The 22,795-nt window shown below is 37.2% G+C and overlaps 2 protein-coding genes across 2 annotated transcripts; one reads left to right on the top strand and one right to left on the bottom strand.

Annotated features, from left to right (window-relative positions):
- Window positions 1–634: 634 nt before the first annotated feature.
- LOC149014865 (transcription initiation factor TFIID subunit 6-like) lies at window positions 635–13,032 on the bottom strand. Its single transcript, XM_089155533.1, has 12 exons — window positions 12,690–13,032; window positions 11,898–11,984; window positions 10,133–10,234; window positions 9,928–10,036; window positions 7,067–7,170; window positions 6,827–6,964; window positions 6,147–6,242; window positions 5,149–5,273; window positions 2,658–2,790; window positions 1,980–2,105; window positions 1,776–1,887; window positions 635–1,294 (listed from the first exon to the last, which is right to left on the bottom strand). The coding sequence occupies exons 1-12, from the start codon at window positions 12,813–12,815 to the stop codon at window positions 921–923; spliced, it is 1,632 nt and encodes a 543-aa protein (XP_089011659.1). The 5' UTR covers window positions 12,816–13,032; the 3' UTR covers window positions 635–920.
- Window positions 13,033–15,933: 2,901 nt separating this feature from the next.
- On the top strand, window positions 15,934–22,795 carry LOC149014866 (seven transmembrane domain protein). Its single transcript, XM_089156415.1, has 7 exons — window positions 15,934–16,132; window positions 16,602–16,671; window positions 16,952–17,011; window positions 20,333–20,447; window positions 20,942–21,057; window positions 21,425–21,549; window positions 22,127–22,795. The coding sequence occupies exons 1-7, from the start codon at window positions 16,056–16,058 to the stop codon at window positions 22,248–22,250; spliced, it is 687 nt and encodes a 228-aa protein (XP_089012541.1). The 5' UTR covers window positions 15,934–16,055; the 3' UTR covers window positions 22,251–22,795.

Consider the following 22,795-nt stretch of genomic DNA (forward strand, 5'->3'; position numbering starts at 1 on the left):
GCCTTAAAGACTAATACCCCACCATATGTTTGAAAAACATTTAAAACCTCAAAATTGGATTTTTATTGGACACAATAGTCCATTTTGTCATTGAATATATTTAAATACTTAAATCTCTATTTATTTTATTTTAATTTCAAAAATATCCTTATAATAAATAGTAACTTAACAGTTTTGAATGACAAATTAGACTGTAGCCAATGAAAATTCAATTTTTAGATTTTTGTATTTTTCAATATAGGAGAGTGTCAGCCTCTATTTTAGGGTGTCATGCAATTTGCTCTTATTATTATTGTCTCATCACTTCAAATGGTATTAAATAGCTATCAAATATTACTTAAAAGACCATTTTACCGTCGCAAAAACTATTTAACCTTCATTAAAATAAGATAAATGTAAAATTATTTGCCCTAATTATTGAGTCATGGTCACCGATAAACTATCAACTTCATTTTCGGAGGAAAATGCGACAGATAAGCTTTTAACAATTATTTAGGAAGAGTTAAAAAAATAACTTAAGGCAGGTTAAATCAATACTGACCAGGGTTATTTAAAACATTTTACAAAGATAGAAAGATTTCACATCATTATTAACTAATAAACGATTCTTCACACAGAGATTCGATAAATAATTTCAAGAAATACAAGGGATAAAATTATAATTTAGCAATACTACAGCGGGCAACAATAATGATTCTTTTTCCAATTCAATCATCCTTTAAGAGACGATGTACTCAACCCCAATTAATTGGGAAAAGCTTGATGTTGTATACATTGCTTACAAATAAAATCCTGGCTGTGCTGATTTCCTAATGAAAATCACCTAAAGTGGGATATATATTAAAATTATCCTATCTTTCACCATTCATTTAAACAAAAAGTATTCTTAGCCATAACATATACAAACCATATCCAGGAAATCACAAGAAGAATGACAACTCAGGCATTGGGGTGAAAGATAGCATGCTTTCACCAAACAACTCAAACAATGAAACCAGGAGGTGTCCAGCATCCATATCCTCCTTCCAAGCTTGACTAAGGATTGCTGACATCTTCTGTGCTTGACCACTGTCCTTATCTGTTACACTGCTACTGCCGGAGATGTTCTCATTGATGACTAGTCCAGAAGATGATGGTCCCACCCCAGACTCTCCTGATGCATGGGGAAAACCATCTATCCCAACTTGCTTGCCAGTAGACATAGGAATTGTTGACATCATGCCTATTGGGCCATCAGTTGCAACTTTCTTCTGTGGTGGCTGCTGCAAGTGGTCGATACTTGCTTTGCGTTTATCTTGAAAGAATTGAAGCAAAGTGTTAAGAGTTTATATGATTCTGATGACTTATATGAGTATGTTAACCTGGGAAACTAGTCTGAAGAAATATGGCAATTCAGCATTTGTACCATCCATACAAATAACCGATAACTGAATGAGACAAACATATATCATTCTAGGAAACTGATGCACAACAATAATGATTTAGTTTCACTGCTATATCGTCCCTATATCTGTGGATTTATCTTTTGAATTGATTGCCACTGACAACCAAGAGTACAAAACCTATTCAATAATTGACCAGGATACACGAAAATTCACTCACATCAGCTTGAGAGAAGCCAGAAATAGCCCTCCATACATGATGGGTGTTCAGATACTATTGTTTATGTGATGCATGTTCATACCCCTTTTGTCAACTTTTGAAGATATGGGTTACATTTCCCACAATATTATATAATCCTAAACAAGAACAACAGAAATTTCTTGGTAGCTTACTTGGCATTTTAGTCGCAATCCTGGAATTAGTCCTCAAGACAGAACTTGATCGAGGAGTAAGCAGACCTGGGTATAACTTGAGACGATCATACATGCACTGACCTGCAGCACACTGTTTAGTGCATATTCCATTAGCATCTCTATTGTAACCACAGTTCGGAAGCAAACTATAATAAGATTCATGTTCTCATATAAGATACCAACCAGAAGGGCCCCATAAACACGCCAAGCTTCATGCCTCTTGATTTCATTCTTTTGTTTCTCAAGTAGCATTTCTGGCTCTAGCAGTTTCAGATAAGGCTCAAGATTTGGCAGGATCAAAAGGCGAACCTAGTCAAGTTTGTCAAAAGTACTGTTCAGTCAAAATCCGTAATAGGAACAAATGCTTACTCTGATTGTAAGAAAAAGACCTAACAGAATTCAGGTGATATGTGAAATACTAGTGGTGGGAGGGAGGGGGGAAAATCTAAAACAATATACAAAAATTGAAGATAAAAGGACATTAGACGGCACAAAAGAAGACAAAATTGATAAGGAATTATACTGAAATGTTAATTTTTGGAAAAATATGTAAGCTTTCAATAGAAATAAGGAGTTGAATATCTTTTGATGGTACTTATGCAAAACTTTGTGCTTCTCAAGCTGCTATAGCATTGCAGTGTTGTTTCACAGATATAAAGATAAAGACCATGTGTTTTTCTTATCTGGGAAAATACTTTCTTTTTGGCACCTGGAAGATGCAGCAGCCCATCTGAGGTGCACATCTATGCCATCAAACAGTTGGCCATATTATCTCTGATTCTTGAGAATCATCAAGTATTAAGGGCCAAAAAATCAGTTGACTCTTTCTTATACTGAATTTTAATGCAAAGAAGAGTTTACCACACTCGGTCCCAGTTCTGCAAGCCCTTGGATGGCACCATAATGTTGAGTCAGTGCTTTATTTGGATCCAGAAATGCATGGAGCAGAGTCCTTGTTATACGTGGCTGAAGATTGTGATAAACATGCCCAAATCTGCAAAGCAGCAAAACAACTCATGACATGAATTTTCAACGATAAAGAACTCAACCAAAATAGTGGTCACAGACATAAGAATTGTGTAGAGAACAGATGTATATCAATAAGATCAAAAGTTGTTGGTTCCATCCATGTAGACATGAAACCGACCAGCAATTTCCTTGATAATATATTTCATATCATTGTGACCAAGTGCTCAATATTGTTTATTGAAAACTAAGATCCTGGGAAGAAGTGAGGTAAAGTTCAGTATAATGTTTGTATACAGAGCATCTTCTGGATCTGATTAAGGCTTTCAGTAGTAAACTTGATGCAAGCAAGGGTCAACTCCTCCCCCCACCCCCGCAGGGCCAAAACCCTAGAGTGGGCCCCAAGGCCACTCCAAGGTAGCGCACCTAGGGCTGGCCGAACCCCTAGAAGGGCCATTTTGATCAATTTCCAGTCCTAATCAGCTGCTGAATATTAATTTCAGAATTTCAGTTTTAATTTCAGGGTCCAGTTTTGTTTTGAAGTCCTAGTTTGAGTTAGTAGTTGAGTTCTAGTGTCTGAAGGAGTCTTACTTTTGAGTAGGACTCTTCAGAGACAATTAGGTCTTTTATTTCAAAGAGAGTTCTTTTAATTTATGTGGTGGTTATTTAGTTGTAAAGGGCATCCTAACTTATGAAGCAAACCCTAGTTAAGTTAGTTCCTACGTCCCTAGTTGAGTCCAAGTCTAGTTCCCAGTTTGAGTCAAGTTCTTTCTTGACGTAAGGCTATAAGTAGGCCATTCTTTCAACTGTAAAGGCAGATTGGATTGAATGAATTAAAGCTGATTTTAGTAAAAGGTTGCTCATGTGAGAGGGTCACGGCGGTTGTCAAGGTTTCTAACTTTCAAGAATCCAATCAAGACTTCAACTTCAGCATCTTCTTCCAATCTCCAGCATTCATTCACTACCACAGCAGCAATCCAGCCCCAAACAAGTGCAGCAACCAAGAACCCCTTCCCACCTTCCCTCCTCCTTGCGCAAGTCTCCCCAGCCCCTTCTGAACCCCGCAGTAACATCCCTAGCCCCCTCCCACCCCCTGCAATCCCACCTGGACCCCTCCCCTACCCCTGCAACAGCACCTCCACCCTCCTCTAACCCTTGCAAACCCCTTTCCCCATTCTTTTCTCCCTCAGCCCCTTTTCTTTCCCTTTCTAAGTCTTGCGGCAGATCTGGAAACCGGAAAGAAAGAAAGAAAAAAAAAAAGAAAAGAAAAAAAGAAGGAAGAAAGAAAGATTGCCCAAGAACTTGCCAAGAAACCTTCCCTTCTCTGTATCCATCCCCTTTTCATCACCCTAAACCCTTCCATGCCCAACTGCAGGCTTCCTAGGATCCTCAACACACCCTATCTATCTTTCTAACATCCCATAGTGACTTTGATAAAAACCCTAATTTTATCCTTTTCCCAATTTAACCAAACCTTCCCATATTAATTTTGGGTTATCTCAAATCATCCATTTGGAGCTTATCAAGACCCTAACCTTTTCCCAAATAATTCCCATTAATTTTAGGATAGGTTTTAGTTTCCCTATTCATCCCAGTTGAATTTAGTAAAACCCTACCCTTTTCCAATCTTCCCTATAGCCTTACGCTTAGGTTTCCAAGTTACTGTAAAATCATGATAATCATCTATTAATCTTTTGGATCTTATTTGCTGGTTTGGTTGAAGTTCTAGGAAACCCTAAATTTTAGGGAATTCATCCAAGAAACCCTAACCCTAAAATCGGGTTCACATCAAAACTGTTCCCTCTTGGGTAGAGCTGTATTGACTACATGACTAATAGAGTATTTTGTTAACTATCAAAAAGAAAAGCTATGGATGTTTTTCCTGTCCCAGGCTCTTTTAGTTCCTTCAATCTGAATCAAATCACCCCTCTGTTGAAAATGGCCAAGTAACCTCCAACAACTCTCTTGTGATCATTCCTTGCTTAATCTATTCTCTTTTTTCTAGTGCTGATGGATGATCAGATTTCCCGCAGGTGTATAATGTCAACCACAAGGAAGGTCATCCTCAGTACTCTAGCCCTGAAGAGAAGGCTGCTAGAATGATTCAATTTCATGAAATGTGACATCCACTGAGATCAAAACTGTGGGAAGTATGATGATAACGTTTGAATCTTTTCAGCTAGAAAAATAATAATGATTCCTTTAGGAATAACAGTTGCCTGAAAATCAAACTTAGAGAAACCCAGGCTGTTTGCCCTAGGATAGCTGACATTGCATAGTAAATTCCATCCATTTTCACACATATAACTGATCTAAGACAACAATCACAACACCACCACACCCCCCCCCCCCCCCAAAAAAAAAAAAAACCCACACAATAGCTCACCTCTTGCATATGGAAGCAACCAATTTTGCAGTGAAGTTCCTAAGCTCCCAGTGGTTGTCAGTAAACCTGTTTCCCAACCTTTTGGCAACAAGGCAGGTAATCACAGATGGCATCATTTGGTGTAGCTGAACAAGGAAAGGAAACATGTTACATAAGCAGAAAATAGACCCTTAAAAATATGTACCATGCGCTACCTCAACGTACATGTAGGAAGCCATAAAGTTATTCTAGACATTCTAATTGCAATTCTCCTGTTCCGTTCAAAAAAAATGTTAAACGTAACCAAGGTCAACAGAACACTAACAACAACGAAAACATCCAACATTTTCTCCTTCGAAAACAAACTTGTCACAAACCCATAACTTCAGTTTTCTAACATGCAAATTCTTGCACTACAATTGCCATGATAGCAACATTAATGGCCACCTGAGCACAACCACCCAAAAAAAATAGCCAAGGAGTTATACAACTGATATCATTATATCAGGAAGACAATGAGACAGGAAGCATATTTTCCAGATGCAGCCTCTACATCATAGGTTCAGAACTGGGTAGCAATGTTTACTGTGCTGAAATTTGACCTCATGAGTGCCACCAATGCAATGGACAATCATAAATATTGACACCATAAACAGGTGCAGCATACAGTTTTCCATGGCAACTTTTCTTTTCCTTTCCCCCACCCCCTTGGGGGTGGGGGAGATAAGTTCACACCTCTTGAAATGATGATGGATTTAAGGAGAAAAACCAACATATAAAAGGCTCAACTGTTACACAGACCAAAAAAGCTATATATAAAAGATTCTTCCCATTCCCTTGGAAACTCTAGTCCTATTGAATATGAAGCATGCACGGACAGAGCACTATATATATCATTTTAAAAATCAGAAAACTGGATCCAATATTCTAGATCCTTCAAATGACAAAATGGCATAAAATATGCAGTGCCTCATGTTTATAAGCACTCCAACTAGTGCAGTAAATAATATCACGCTTACATAAGGTTCTATGTGTATGTGTGGATTCTGAAGAAGGCTCCGAACAACACGCATCAAAGCAAATAGGAGTTGGAAATCATTCAAACTCCGAGTAACCTGAAATATTAGTAGAACAATCATGTTAGAATGACTAAGTGAAATATTTTTGTATTTTCAAAGAGATATTATAACTCACACAGCAGTTGCCTTTCGTGGTTGATAGTGAATCAACCTAAGCAAAAGGATCCAAATGATCCAATTGATAGAGTGAGTCATCCAATGATCACAAGAAAGAAGATTGCCAATACTAAAGGGTTTAGTTAACTAGTAATGTCTTCTTCTCTGACCTAATTTACCTTGAAATAAAAGTAATCGGTAGAATACTTTCGGACCATTAGGATGTAATTTCAAGCTAAACTTCATTTGAAAAATAAGCATTGGTTTACACAGTTTATACAGTCCTGATGCCCGATGATGGCGGCAAAAATATTGAGAATGTAACAGTACATGAGGGTCCTGCTGCAGCAGGGTCTAGAAGACAAACATAAACAGGATTACCCCCTGCTTCGCAGAAGAAGCTGTTTTCAAATTTCAAACGGGGAACTAACAGGTTGCAACAGCACAACTTCACCATCACACAAGACTTATGGCAGGAAAAATACTAAAAAATACTAAATATTAAATCATGTTGGTTACAATACCTCATCAGCAATAAAAAATGTGAAATAAGGAACTAAAGGATGAAGTCCAGAATCAGTAGCCAAGCTCATTAAAGCTTCTTTAAAGAGGACCGAGTCTGACTTATTCACTGTAAGTTCAGTGATCTTGTCAAAGTATAGCTGCACAGAAAGCATAAAATGAGTTCCAAATGGAATATATAAATTTCAATGGAAAGAACTGACAAAGATTTTGCAGCCAGCAATGGGATATATAATGTTCACCTGAAGTTCCCTAGATAATACGTGTTTGACAGGTAACTTAATGTCAGAAGGAAATGCATCGTCTTTGTGTTCTGACTTTTTGTTTTCAGGAGGAGCTACAAGTGCTACAAAGCAGCCAAAAACCAACTAAGGTTAGAAGCTTCACCCAGCTGGGTATATCAGCAGTAGCACAAAGTAACAAAACTCAATTCTTTTAGAAAAGAATTAAAGAAAACAATTTTTACATCCACCATGCCATAAAGATTGTGTCCCATTTAGAGCTCTAATATTTTCCAGATTCTTTTTGAGTGTCATTTATGCATTCACTTATTCTCACATTCCAAAATACCCTTAGCTATGTGCTCCATTGAAAAATAATAATAATAATAAATAAAACTAAGGGAACTACAAACAAGTCAACTGTAGCTGGGAACTGTGAGTTCCTATATATCAGTTTTTCTTTTATTATTATTATTATTATTATTATTATTATTATTATTATTATAAAAGATGTATATGTGAATTAACGTGCTTAAGACATATTCCTGAGATGCTCATGTTTTCTGCAGACTCTTCCAAACCAAAATTGCAGTTCGCATTTTAAATGCCCAAAAAAAAAAATTACATTTTAACCAACTAGGGCATAAACAAGCCATAGGGTGGTAATGAACTCTCTCCCCTTCGGAGGGTTCTTTGGTAATGAATTCTTCATTCATCAAAAAAAAAAATGTTGTAGGGTGGACTTCCCTACGAAAGATAAATAACCAATGGTACAAAAATTAGCTTGTAATATCTTCTCAATCACAATCAGGAAAGACAAATTTTATGAAAGAAAAAAAGACTGTCTTAGAAAGTGAACCACAATTAAAGAAGGGGGGAGGGGGAGAGGACTCTAACCATTGCATTATTTTTTAGAGTAGGGAACATAAAATTTTGAGTTTTTACATGTCACCCACTATTATTGGGGTGAAACTAGAGACCACCCACTATTATGCTCTAAATTACATAGCACCCACTTTCAAAATTACAAGTTACCCACAGGTAAGATTTTGTGTTAAATGATCGGTAAAATGACCTAAATGCCTTTACCCCCATTTAATTCATTTAAAATTTGAAATGCAAATTACCCAAATGCCATTGGGCAATAGAATGACATTCTTGCCCCCAATTTGACTCACTAAATGACTTAAATGCCCTTATCCCCATTTGACTCATTCAATGGGCACCCATCTTCTTCCTACCCCTTGCCTGCTGGAAGACACTTGCCACCACGGCTCCTTGCCGGAAATCACCGGTTTGTTGTAGATGCAGCAATCCTCAACATTAGTGAAGCACTCTGATTTGGAAATGAACAAAAAGAGGGTTGTTTTCAGCTTTGCCCTCCATGCATTCCTCAAATCCAGCTTTGTTGTCATCAAACACTCAATTTCATCAATTTGAGCAACAAAGCGATGCTCAACATCCGTAGCTTCCGAATCCCTAATTAAATCGGGATGTTCAACACCATATAAAGTAAGATCCATGGCAACATCAAACTTTCTATTTAATTCGCATTCGTTGTTCATCATAAATAACATGGTGAGGTAACGAAGTGAAACGGAAAACAAAAAATCTGTGTACTTGATTACGAATTACAAAAATTGCAGATCAAAGAAATACCTCTTAAGCTGGTTCATTGAAAAAATCCAGCCAATAAAAGCAACTTAAGCAGGTTCATTGATGAAACCAGGTTTCACGTGAATATGACAAATGATAAAGCATCAGATTCCGGTGATTCAAACTCAAAACCCTAGACTCTAGAAGGGGCTACAGATAAGTGTGAGAGATGAGCGATGTTGGATTCTAGAAGATCACGTTGCCAATTTTTGAGTTCTTGATTGTTTGGATCAGGCGATGTGAAGTTGCTAGTATGGTTTCAAACAAGATCTAGAAGCGATCTTTCGGGGTATGTCATCAAGGCAGAGGCTAGGGTTTGGATTTTCGTGTCGTGAGATTTCATTGCAGAAAGTATTCTACGGAAAAAGCCGATCTCAAGGATCATTAGCTCCTCCGCCCACCAATCAGAGGGCTTCATTAATGCCGAGGATTGTTGCATCTACGACAAACGGTGATTTTCGGCCATGAGCCATAGTGGCAAGTGTTTTCCAACAGGCAAGGGGTAGGAAGAAGATCACCCACTAAATGAGTTAAATGGGGGTAAAGGTATTTATGTCATTTAGTGAGTCAAGTTGGGGGCAATAATGTCATTTTACTTCCCAAAGGGCATTTGGGTAATTTACATTTCAAAATTTAAATGAGATAAATGGGGCTAAGGGCATTTAGATCATTATACCCATCACTTAACAGAAAATCTTAACTGTAGGTAACTTGTAATTTTGACAATGGGTGTCATGTAATATAGAGCATAATAGTAGGTGGTCACTAGTTTCACCCCAATAACAATGGGTGCCATGTAAAAAACTCTTAAAATTTTTGAAGGCCTGTAAAATATTACCAGCATGCCAAGCATCTTTTTCTCAGGAGTATAAGGTAGCCATACATCCTTACTGACACCAGTAGCATGCACTAAGGAAATTACAAGAACAAAGGTTCTTTTACTGTGGTGAGTCACTAAAGGAAGATCTAGGGGAATCAGTAACTGAATCAAATCCTTTGTAATTGGAAAGCCCTCAGGCTTCAAACACATGACATGGTATACAGCTACTTTTCTGTTAGTTTCCTATCCCTTGAGTGTGGTACAGCTCATAAAGGCTGACACTATTCTAATTGAAAGAGGTATCCAATTAGGTACTGAAGCCTCCAACCCAGTGCAACCAGGCCTTCCACTCACTAACATTTTACTATAACTACTGAAATATCAGACAAAGTCCTCAGAAACAGACCTTCCACAGGGGCATTTTCTGGAATAGCTGGTTGTACTCCTTCAATAGCAAGCCAGTGAGTAACAACGGCAGTGTCAAGTGGTGCTTTTGGTAGAGGTGCTTCAATTACCTGTACATGACACACAAAAAATATTGGTGCAGCATGAGGAACTTCAACACTAAAAAAATTGAAATGAAAGCACTGACATCAAATGAAAGTTCTTACATCCTTAAACTCCACATCCTTGTCATCAATATAGAACAAATCTTTATGCCCAACCGCTCTTTTGAACCGCAAGGGATCGCCAGAAGCAAAGCCATAAATTGGCTGAGACAGGAACCACAGATAAGTATAAGAAGACAAGGTATTTTTACAGTGGAAATTGAAGGTGGCTAATTCTCTTGAAAAATGAACCAAAAGTTCCAATTTCCAATGCAGTAGAAATGTCAACAAGAAAATACGACAATTCTTTTATTGAAGAGAGAATACAGGTCAATATTTAGACCACTCACAGTAGTCCCACCAAGGTTCTAAATCTCAGTTTCGATAACAGCTTCAGCAATGGCCAAAACCCAGATAACCCAAGTTAGGATCAATGCCCGGTTAAAAGCTGGTATTCTTCTGCACCAAAGTGCCAAACTTGAAATGTAGCCTGATTTAAACTGGTCAAAACTAAAAGTTGGTCGAAATTCTATGCTTTCTCAGTCAAAACAGCAATACCTGATATGCAGCAATTTCAACTTATGGTTTGTACAAGTGCATGTTCAAATATATATTAAGAACCATGGTCCCGCCTATAGAACAACCATGAAAAATGCAGAAAGTCTGACTAGAAAATAGAAGTGTAGGTCCTCCTTGAGACATGAAGAAGGATTGATCCCATATATAAAAAATTTGTATCACTGTCAGATGAAAATATATACTAAGCATCCAAATGTAGAGGAACCGGTAACCTTCATCTTTGCCACAGGCTAGATCCTCTATATATGCTAAATAAACTAGTCTTATCTTCACCTAATATTGGCCAAACAACCTGGGTGCTAAGCCTACCATGAGTCAGTGCACTTAGCCATACATCATAATTAGAAAAGTTACCAACATGTAAACACATCCTGCCCAACCAAAGAATGGAGATGGTGACCCACCCAAAATGAACACTAAAAACTTTTCGGGACATTTCCATATCACAAGTATGACTATCAAAATTATGAGAATCAGCACTTCAACATTAGGGTTCCAGATCCAAGTGGGAGTTTCAGACTCTCAGGGTCCTTGCTAAATCCACCTTACTAAAAATCAAAGGTAACACTCGTACTACAGCAAATAAGATCAAAGGTAACACTTGTCCTCCAGCAAATAAGATCAAAGGTAATACTCATACTCAAGCTAATAAGAGAAAAGATTATCTTTTCAGGGGGAAAAAATAGAGGGTAGGTTGGACTCTTATTAGATCCTTAGTGCAATAACAGTGACTCAAAAATATTTTGTAGCCATAAGTTCAAATTAGATGTGATGGGTACTGAAGTGATGACAATTTCAGCCAAATCAGAAACCAAGACTATATATGGTAACATTCAGAATAAAGGTTTCTGCCATTTTTCAGTGTTTTTGAAACAGAAACAGGTCAAATTGTCGATCAGTGTTCTGGTTCCTTTTCTGTTATTTAATTTTGGCAATAACCAGCTGTGCAGCACACTTTTGAGCCTTATTGGCTTCAATGAAAAATCTTTTTTCTTTAAAGTGCAGTGGCACAAGATGTACTACACTTCAAAAAGGGCTTGTGTGTGTTTCTTTTGTTGTTACAGAAATGTTTTTCTTCCAAGTGTTAACTTACAGAATCAAGGACCCAGAAACATGCAAAACCACAATAACAGAAACTAAGTGTGAACCTAGAAACATGGGAAAAAAAAACAGAATCATTGCCATACAGAGCCTATGTAAACCTAAATAATGCTTTCAACATCATAAAATCTAACTATGAGTTTACTACCTCAACATTTCGTAAGCCTAGAGCACTATCCACGTCATCTGCTGTCAAAATTGTCCGCTTTGAGTGGCGCATACACTTGATAGCCTCCTGCATTTTCAGAATAATTAACTCATCATAGTTTGTATTTGATGAACTAATATAATGAGGTCAATGAATAAAGATCATTAAAAACAAGTATGAAATATAGATATTAAGAAGGCAAAACACCTCTGTGAAATCAAAGAAACCAAATAAAATCTGATGGAATTCTTTATCATTAATCACATCCATGAACAATAAGTAGTTATGAACTGTCAGTAGCACCCAGTAATGGGATTCGCAGTTTTAGTTGTTATGAACGTAGCAATGATTCAAATAAACCAAACTTCGTTGAAAGCACCTGAACTGAGTCACGTAAATTGCTCCATTCTATTCAATACAAAAATCAGCTGCCAACTCCTATCTTTTCTCAAAGTTCCAATGGTTCCACACAATTTAGGAACCTTTCCCTTCACCCCACCTCCAATTACAGTGATATTAATTCCAAAATTCGTGGTTGAACCATCCTAGATAACTTTCCTCATCTTGTCACCAGTAGTGCTAGGTTCCCCAGAAAACACAAATTTCTTGTTCCAAATCATTCCTAGTCTCTGAGGTTGAATTATATGAAAATTCTCATCTAAGCTACAGAATTGGCATGACAGACAATTGCACAAACTTGTCGAAGGATTAACAACAACAGGAAAATAAATATTCCAGAATAAAAAAGAAAACCTAATGTAGCAGCTAAAAATAAGATTAAAAAGGGGTTACCTGCATGATCTCACGCAAACGATACTCGACATCAGGGGCAAGAGCAAGTGTAACATCAGGAGACAAATTGTTAATACCAATACTCTGTGCGATGACCTCTATGGTCTCTTTAGGCACGATACTCATCTTCTTCTACTTCAGAAGTTATTCATCGGTTTTTACACATTGAAAGCTTCGCTCAAACACCGGAATCTTTCTTTCCCTCTCCCTCCAGCGCGCATTTTCTCTCAAAACTGAGGCGTACTTGTAAGAGCCGTAAGTTGGAACAGGGAGCGCCAAGCCGAGGTTATCGACTTCGATTAAAATCCACCCAAAGCCGAATCGGTTCAGAGGGGAAGGGGCCGAGAGCACCGATATTATCCGATAATCCGATTAGGTCACTTTGTCCAATTTTCGTGCTGTTCTCAACCGGTCCTGATTTCTGGACCAGTCTTTATCAAATGGCCCATAGGCCCAAAGCCAGTAAGGGTGTAAAACTATAAATGGACCTTTTGCATCCCTATCTATTTAATGGTATCTGAATCCTTTCGATTACTAATTGGATGCGGATATGGTATACTTTTCTCCTATCATTATCTATGATTAAATTATCTGATTAAGTTACTTATTTGGATTTATTTTTTTATTGATATATGTGATTATTTTTCTATATTTTCTACTAAAATGACTATTCAAGTTGTTAAATTCTTAAATTTCAAATCTAACCTCACAAATAAAATAGTAAAGATGTCAATAGGTACCAACGGGGTTGGTTCAAGTGGTAAGCAACTGGGTCCGCTTAAGCAAGGTTCTGGTATCGAAACTTTGTGGATGTAAAAAATTCCACTAGGAGACTCACCCACCACAACCAGGTGTGTCACCCAAGAATTGTCGCTATCCGATCCAAATCTAATCTGTTACGCTCCTAAAAGCCACCAGCGGATAGCATGGGTATCTCGAGAATTGGCATCATCTGTCATGATAGTAGTGAAGCAGGTGTCTTTGAAATGTCAATCTCACAACTAGGACTAATGTGCTGCAACGTGTAGCGTGTAGCATTTGGTGTTTGTCATGGGCTGAGTGAACTTTTGGCCCATGATTTTTGGCTCCCAGTTTTTTTTTTTTTTTGTAAGAAAATAATTCATTAAACAAAAGGACAAACCGCCACCAAGACGGCCTGATTACAAAGATCAATAAGCGAGGGAGAGGAAATAGATCAAACCATCTTGCTTGCCAAAGACACGCCCATCCTGACTCCCAATTTTATTGAGTGTGCTCTATATGACATTAGGTTTATCGAGGAATCGCTTCATTTCATGTAAAGTTTATTTTGTTCCTAAGGTTTCCAACCTGTGTGGTGGATACCTTGGCTTGAAGGGCGTTGTTGCAAGCAAGACTTCATGGTCCCTTTTTCTTTTTTTTCTTTCTTTTTTTAATATTTTATTTATTTAGAGTTTATTATGTGTGGGTATTTTAGTGGACCATAAACTAATGTTGTGTTATTTTTTTATGAGGATAATGAATATTTTAATTGAATGATCAAAAAAAAAATTGGCCTGGATCTCCTGCGGAAATGATTTGGAAGATCCAAAACCAAAAAGAGTGGTATTTGCTAGCAACAACATAATGGAAAGGTGTCTATAACTTCCCCCCTAGGGCCTACTCCCCGCCCTAGAGTTGCTAGATGGAGAAGTCAAATTAATCCTTCTTCATACATGGGCTTCTCTGGTATGAAATGAGCCACATCAATTAAGTTCATTGTGCAGTAAAGATGGAATTTACAAATTCCCATCAATTATAATAAAATAAAATAAAAACAAATTCCGTAAACAACATAGAGGAAGAATGAAGGGAATATCTTATTGAGGCAATCGTATTTCCTTCAGCAGATATGCTCTTCAAGCACTTGAACTCACTTGGATCACATCTAGACAAATAGAAGTAGGGCGGTGAAAAATGACACGACATGCGCGTCGTGGTGGAAAAATATGGGTACATATATTTATAGACAAGCCCGTTACAGTAAGACATAAGGAAACACGTATGGGTTCGAGATCTCCCAAATAGTGGGTATCTGTCATTAAACTGGGTCGAAAACTTTATGGGGTCCTGAAGCACAAGGGGATTTTACTCATTTGTGTCAATTAGGTGGTCTGTGGACTTTTGTTGCTCTCCATGGTGCTTTCGGACTAATAGGTTTCATGTTACGTCAATTCAAACTTGCTTGATTAGTTCAATTGTGACCCAATATATTATGTGTGGGTCTCAAGCAGACTAACACCATTAACTACCGTTAAGTATATTGAAATTTCAAACACAAATGGACCAAAGTACACCTTAGGTTATTTAATACATTATGTTAATATATGATTTTAAAAAGACATAATTGGCCATTAATCATTAATTATATGGTTAAAAAATATATATATCCAAAAAACGAGAGGAAAAAACATAACAATACAATGTGTTAAACAACTTGAAGGGCATTTTGGTCATTCTATGTTTGAAATATGAATATACTTAACAATAACTAATGATATTAGTCTAATTAAGATCCACACGTAATATATTGCACCAAGGGGACCCAATATTAGTTGGTGGTAAAAGTGTCAATAGGTATGGTACAAACTTTGAATACCGAAAATCAGAACCATACTAAATTTACATGGTATAGTTTTAGTATTTGCAAAAACAATTAGGTACAGTTTCGGCATTAAGTCGGTATAGAAAAGCGGTTTAAACACGGTATTTAGTGTAGTACAATTTTGGTATGAACGAATCCATATCACTTTTGTTATTAGTTCATTAAGATCCTAATCAAATTGCGATCAAACAATTGATAGAATTTGATATTAACAGAGACAAAACAAGTAAATCTAAGAAGATGAGTGAAGGACTAAACGAAAAATTGAAACAAGGAATTAGGGATAGGGTAAAGGTAAAGTGTTTTAATTGTAAAACTATATTTATATTATTTAATTTAGTACGGTAACAATTTGGTATGGTTTCGGTACATACCAAAAGTATGAATACCTAAAAACGGAACCGTGCCAAAGAAATTCATTTTCGGGATGTACTGTACCAAATTTTGAACGGTGAGGTTCGATACGGTTAAATGGTTTCGGTATGGAATTGACACCCTTAGTGACTAAAGGGACCCTGATGTAAAAAAACTTATTTATTTATTTATTATTATTATTTTTAATTACAAAAAGAAAAGAAAAGATGGAGATCGTACATATCCGGGTCCTTCCACCCGGGACCTGGTTCGTTTATTGTCGAACTTGGAATCGCAGGGCCTCGCGTCTCCAGTTCCGTCTTCCGATTCTATAGCAGACCACAGTTTTGGGAGAGGAAGCGCTCCAGGAGAGAGAGAGAGGGAGAAAGATGACGGTGTTTCACTTCTTCAACTGTGCAATTCTTACTTTCGGTCCTCATGCCGTGTATTACTCGGCGACTCCATTGTAAGTTATCGCTTTGCTTGATTTGCAGAACTGCCTTCTATTGAGAAGCTTCATAGTTCATACATGTCCGCCACTTCGATCCATCTCCCTGAACTGGTATTTTGGAAGGGAAGCTTCGAACAATTTTTGTTTTTCCGATAAATTTGATCGACTTCAATGATCATGTTGTTTTCTAAATCTTTCCTTCTTCAAATTTTCATTTTTACTTACCTCAATTTTTTCTGCAAGGGTAAAACAGTGCTCTTTCGGAGATTGAATATTAACGTAGATTATGGTACTGAAACTCCCCAATATGTAAAAAATAAATGTTTTTTTTTTTGGAACTTATGGTCTCAGATTTACCTACACTTAATCACAGAATTTTTGTTGGTCTTTTTTCTTTTTCAAATTTGGTACTTCGGCAATTTAGCTTTCCCAACTTCTTCTCATCAAAATTTGTAATTGGCTAGTGTGAAATATGTGTATGCAGATCCGAGTACGATACGCTTGGTACATCTGTTAAAGCTGCATTGGTTTATCTTGGAGCAGCTCTAGTAAAGGTCTGTAAACACTAGTGTAATTTTAGGGGTTTTGGTACAGCAGTAAGGCTGACTTGAATTAGTTGACTCGAATTCTTTAATTTTTTCTGCTGAATTGATTTGTACAATTGGTCTTGGTTGCATGAGACCAAACGTCTTTGTTATTGTTGTCGTTCTACCTTGATAATTGGATTTTAGCTGAATTGATTCAGTTGAGAATTTAGTTTTCTTCTTCTTCTCTTAATTTTATAAGCATTTTATGCCTTAAAGCTATTGTAACACTATATGCTCATCCTGACAGCTTGTATGCATAGCAACCTTTCTCAAAGTACCAGAGAACGACAGTTTTGATCCGTATCAGGTCTGATTCACTCATAAACTCCAATTCAAAATGTTTCACTGAGGTGTCATTTATTGTTGGAAAGTTACAATTCTTATGTTGTTCCTAAGTTTTGGTGTGACAACTCTCTTTAGTATGTCTCAAGTTTCATAGCCTTCTGATGTGTCCCTTAAATTTCACGTGGAATATAATTTGCAACTGTAACAACCAATATCTACATGACTGTGTGTATGTTGCGTGTGCTTTTTTTATTTTTTATTTTTTTAAAGTCACATATAGTATTCCTTAATCAAGCCAGAGTCTAGATTATGTTTCTAGCTTGCAGCTTCAAATCTAGTCCTAAAATGTTTTTGGAAAACACTGCAGATAATATTTGCTTTGTGTAATTTATGCATGGAAACTGAGATGCAGTCAAATTTTAGAAGTGAAATTTGAGGTACAAATAATTTATTGTAACAGATAGGTCATATGTTCCAAAATCTTCAACCTATGCTGTGCGGTAGCATGACAATGGTGGACTCAGAGAGATCCTCAAGCTAAGGTTACTCCATCTTCCAGATGAAGACCTATTAATGCTACTTTGTTAGCTTTGGTAGCTAGTCATGCAAGATCTGGGTGAATATAGAAGTTCCTGACCAGAGTCAGTACCTTTATAAGTGATGGAGAGTGCTTCTAAATTTTACACAGGGAATCGAGTGACTTGAAATGGATAAATTGTTACATGCTTGTTCATGCAGTACAAGAGCCCTTGTTTAACCCCTAGGCAGGCCTCATTTGATGGTATATTTAAGTTCCCTGGTTCGGCTATTTTGTGCCCCGAAATAGCCATGAAACAGTTTTGTCAAGGTGTCCATTCCTTCGGAAATAGTGAGCTCCATATGGCCTCCACATGAAGGATAGTCATTGGGTGATTTTCCAGATCTGGTCGGACAACCTTTTTTGGCCATTGCTTGGAGTCATTATGAAGTTGGGATGCTGCCTTGCATGAATCAGACATATTAGATCTTTCTGGTCTTTTTACATGAGAGATATATTAGAAGATCTTTGTGGTCTTCTTAAAACTATTGCATGTGCTCCACCTTGGCAACTAGGATGGAATAGTAGCTGCTGAGATATTTCAACTTAGTTACCATTATGTTACTTTCTATTTCTTGGTAATTGTTACTTTCTATTTCTTGGTAATGGCTGCAGCTAGAAGTTGCCATTTTCAGTTTTCAATTTTAAGAAGTAGATTTTTATTGTAATAGCATTTGAGTAGCTACTATTAGCTTCCACTGTCCAGCACTTATAATATGATCGTTACTATACTTTAAATAGAATAAGGGGAGATATACCCATTGGCTTTATGTGATTGGAAAGAATGGCTTTTGTGAGAGCTTGTGCTCCAAGGGTAAAGTGTTGAAGACTCTATTGTGGTGAAGTAATAGATTATTGGGTGGTGAAATCCTCTTCAATGGCCTACATTGGTGAAGCCTGGTCAACCATTTCCATTCTTATCTTCTTTCTTCTGTATGTTCTTCAACTGATATTTGTCCAGCAGTACCCATTTGCTGTTCTTCATTGTTGTAGCATAGAATCAGGCGTTAATAATGATGATCTAATGTTCATTCAATGCGTACGCAAAGTTTTCATGATCCTAATATTTTTGTTATGTTTTTCCTGGACAACTTACATCCCACGGTAGGATATTTTACATTTGGTTAGTTTCTTGTTGGCCTTAGAGTTCTTTGTATCCATAAAGCCATCACAAGCCTCAAGGTCTGAAATTGCTGTGATACCAAAAAGTATAGTATACGTCTATTACCAAAATGATGAACCAAGTACAATATTACAAGGGTTGGATGGTACCAGTTAACTCTTGGGTCATTTGGAAATTGATGACCTGACAATGTGGCTTTATCATTAGTTGATGTAGTGAATGTACTCTATGGCCAGGAATGGAGTGGAGTTTATCCCACATCAGTTGGATAGCAATCATAGTATATGGGTGTCAATTGCGGGCAAAAGCCTTTTACCCGCCGTCCCCCCCCCCCCTTAAAACCCCCCCCCCCCCCCCGCCCCAAATTTTGCCCGGTGTGGTTTGTGCTCTTCCCCCCCCCGCCCACCCCCACACACCAGGTGCACTGTTTTATTAAATTAAAAAAAAAAAAATAAAATTTAAAATTTTTAATTTTTTTATTTTTTTTTTTCCCCCCCCCCCTTTCTTTTTGGTTTCATCATTCACTTCCCTTGTGGACTTGTTTGTCTCTTTTTTTCTTTCTTTATTTCAAATTATATCGTGGTTATCACAATTTATTATTTAAAAAAAAAAAAAAGGAAAATTTACAAAAATAAAAAATTTTTCCTTTAAAAAAAAAATTATAAATTTTTTTTTTAATGAAGCTTAGGCTTTTGGGTTGGATGCCAGTCACACTAACAAATTGTTATTAAAACAGGTTATTAGTGCATTGGTCAATTTTGGGATTCATGGCCCAAATCTAGGGGAAGTTGATGTAGTGTGTGCACTCCATGGCAGGAATTCGAAGGGAATTTATCGCACATTGTTGAGTAGTGGGTGGCTGTTGGGTTTATAACCTTGAATGGCCGCTCCAGCCTTATGCTCAGACTTTTGGGTTGGACGCCACCAAGGTTAGACAATTAAGGATGGAAGCATGACATATTTTCTCCCACTGAGTCAATTAAGTCTGTACATACTTGCTGACTCTTTCGAAGCACGAACACAGTTTGTGAAGGGCTTTTCATGACGTGTAAATTTTTTTTGGAATCATTATCTGATTCTGAGTCTGGGTAGCAGCACCAGAGTACATTGGAAACTCACATGAACTTACATTTAAAGTTTGATCTGTAGACGGTAGACCAGTACTTCAAATGCTATAGCAAGTTCTGTTTGTACTCTCTCTCCATTTGGTGTTCCTGTTTGCAGCTCAGAAGTTGAGAATATTACCATATCTGGTTCTATTGGTTATTCTTTATGATAGTGCCTTTTTAGATGAGAAAAAGATTGTGGCCTTACATAGGAGAGGTTTACTTAAGTATGTTTTCCAATACATTACCTAATTGAACCCCCCCCCCCCCCCCCACCTGTCACACACACCTTAAACCTCCCTCCCAACTTGCTTCCTTCCTTTGTTAAGGTGGTTGGGAAATTATCTATGTCTATCTTCCATGGATGTGGAGTAAGTGGAATGGATGTTTTATTACTTCCAAGTTTTTATTTTATTTTTCTTATGAATAAGTTTTAGGACATTTTACTCTTTTTTTTGTGGGATACCACCTAATCTACTACGTTCAAGAGACTGTCATACTGCTCCGTAAGTGACAGATTATTGATTATCTTTTCAGGAATTATTGAAAGCTCTGATCGGGTTTATTGATGTTGTTGGGCTGTACTTTGCTTTGACTCAGTTGACTCACAGAAACATATCACAGAATCATAAATTTCAAGCTGTTGGACTTGGTAAGAGAACCTTAATAGTTTGCCTTTCAATTTTTCATGGTTGCTAACATGACTAGGCAGCCGTAGGCATTGGACGAATGGCTATGCAACAGGGCACTCCAGGCATGCCATAATCAATACATGCAATATAGTGATGGTAGTTTACATAATTATGTTTCTATGTAATGTAACAGTAGAACCATATCTGCATTTGAATTATTTCTAGTTATGACATACCGTGAGAAATTCAACATTTGAGACCCCTTCTACTTTAACATCTGATCCTTGATCCCCTTTTGATTGAGGTTTTGAAATAAATTTAGTTGAGATATTGTCAAGTGAAAGAAGAATCATAGGGTTGTGGCTTCTTTTTCATTTTCATTTTGCACATGTAATGTCAATGATTATGTGTACCAGAAATGAGCAATGGAGCTTGACCATTACGTAGTCTCTTATTTTAGTTGATTTTTCATTCATTCTTTTGCTTTATCTTACCATCTTTTTGCTGCCTCCAGGATGGGCTTTTGCTGATTCTGTTCTACACAGGCTCGCACCCCTATGGGTTGGTGCAAGAGGCTTGGAGTTTACTTATGAATACATTCTACAAGGCCTTGAGGCAAATGCCAATCTGGTGAGATTCTTTCTTGCAACCCCTGTTATTTAGTTGCACTATGCCTTCCAACTTCCGCAGTTGTGGACAAGTGACAGAAAACATGTCAAATTTCTGTGTAGTTCATTCAAATTTTAAAGTGTGTTGGGGGTTTGGAAATTCGGTTTAGCTGCATCAAATTCTACTGACAAAAAGTAATTTTGAGTAAAGAAGAAAGCTATTCATCTTTTTGTCTTGTAGTGGGATCCGGGTCTGGTCAATTTGGGCTCACCTTCTAGAGAATGCTTTATATATTTCACTTCATTCCTTTTCTCGCTTGCATTCAGGTCTTATTTTTGGGTCTTATTCTGATGATTTGTGATCCAAATTTTTTGTATTCTGCATTCAGGTCTTTACCGTATGTCTTGCTGCCTTGGTATCTTTGATGTGGCTCCGGAAAAACAAACCCAAGACTTTGATTCCTTTAATTTATGCATGTGCTGGGATCCTTGCTACTATGCCAACTATCACAAGGTTTGCTTTTATTCATCACTTACCCTGTAATTTTAAGTACGCTTGACAAAAGCAAGAATTTATTTACTTCTATGTTCTGAATTCTGATAGTTCCCTAAGCTCAACTTCTTGTTTCCATGTATGGACAACCATGCCCCTAGTTTTTTTTGCAAGCTGCTCTGTTTCCTTCTCTTTTTGGCATAATAGAAATGCAGAGGTGTGAAATTCTGGAATTTCTCATTTGAAATGAAACGTCTGTTTTCAAGCGATATCATCAACCAACTGAAGCATGACCTGTTTAATTTATTCCCAATTTCAAACAATCACTCAAACGTTTCCCCGATGATCACTCCAATTTATATTAATTCCGTGGTGTTTTGAGATGATCCAAAATGACAATAAAATAGCTATAGATGTGTCAATGTCGGAATTTGACCCTGAATCATGAAATCTCTTGTTTGTCGGCTTCCTAGGATGGTAAACTTCCTAATTTAAACCAGTCACAATGGGGCTTATCATCCATGATAGAACAGCCTGTTCTGCTAGTTTCTTTTAATTTTTATATTTTTCCTCATAAACGGTATCTGGTTTTTGACAGCTATCTCAGGCGAGGTTTGGGATGGCACTTTCCGAAAGTGGTGGGTTTTGAACTCTGTTCTTCTCTTGCGATGGCATTCGTTAGTTGGCAACTTGTCTCTGCATGCCAGCGACCTTCTGCCTAGAAAAACTGCTATCTGCCAAAGGGAAGTCGAATCAGTTTTAATCATGAAGGGATTCAACACATATTTAACTCTATTGCTGCAGGATCTCTAAGTTCCCAACATGGAATAAGCCTATCCTCATTCAAGTTCAATGTTGAGGAACTGTGTTTGTATGCTTTGATTTTTCAAGTTTTCACTAACAAGCAGAGTCAACTCTATTTGCGGAATTCCAACTTTGCACTGAATTGTAAGCCCAACCATAATTTTGTTGTTCTTTTGTTATTCTTGAGATTCACTGGTTGGTTCACTTTTATAAATGATTTTTTTAAGCATTACATGGCCCAAAGATCCTTCTATGCCAGTAGTGGCTTCTAAACACAAATATTTGGCCACGCATGGACAGACTTAGACAAAAGATATCTTCTTAAAACGGTAGAGATTTTTGGAACGAATGAGAGTTGCATCAGCACCCAGCTTTTCGTAGCAATGTGAAGCTATTGAGGTGCTTATTAAGTCTTGTCAACCTGAAGAACTGAAGAGAATTAACATCCGGTGAAAGACAGTAT

Source organism: Hakea prostrata, chromosome 5, assembly GCF_041222555.1.
Source record: "Hakea prostrata isolate BN-2017 chromosome 5, UWA_Hpros_2, whole genome shotgun sequence".
Classification (NCBI taxonomy): Eukaryota; Viridiplantae; Streptophyta; class Magnoliopsida; order Proteales; family Proteaceae; genus Hakea; species Hakea prostrata.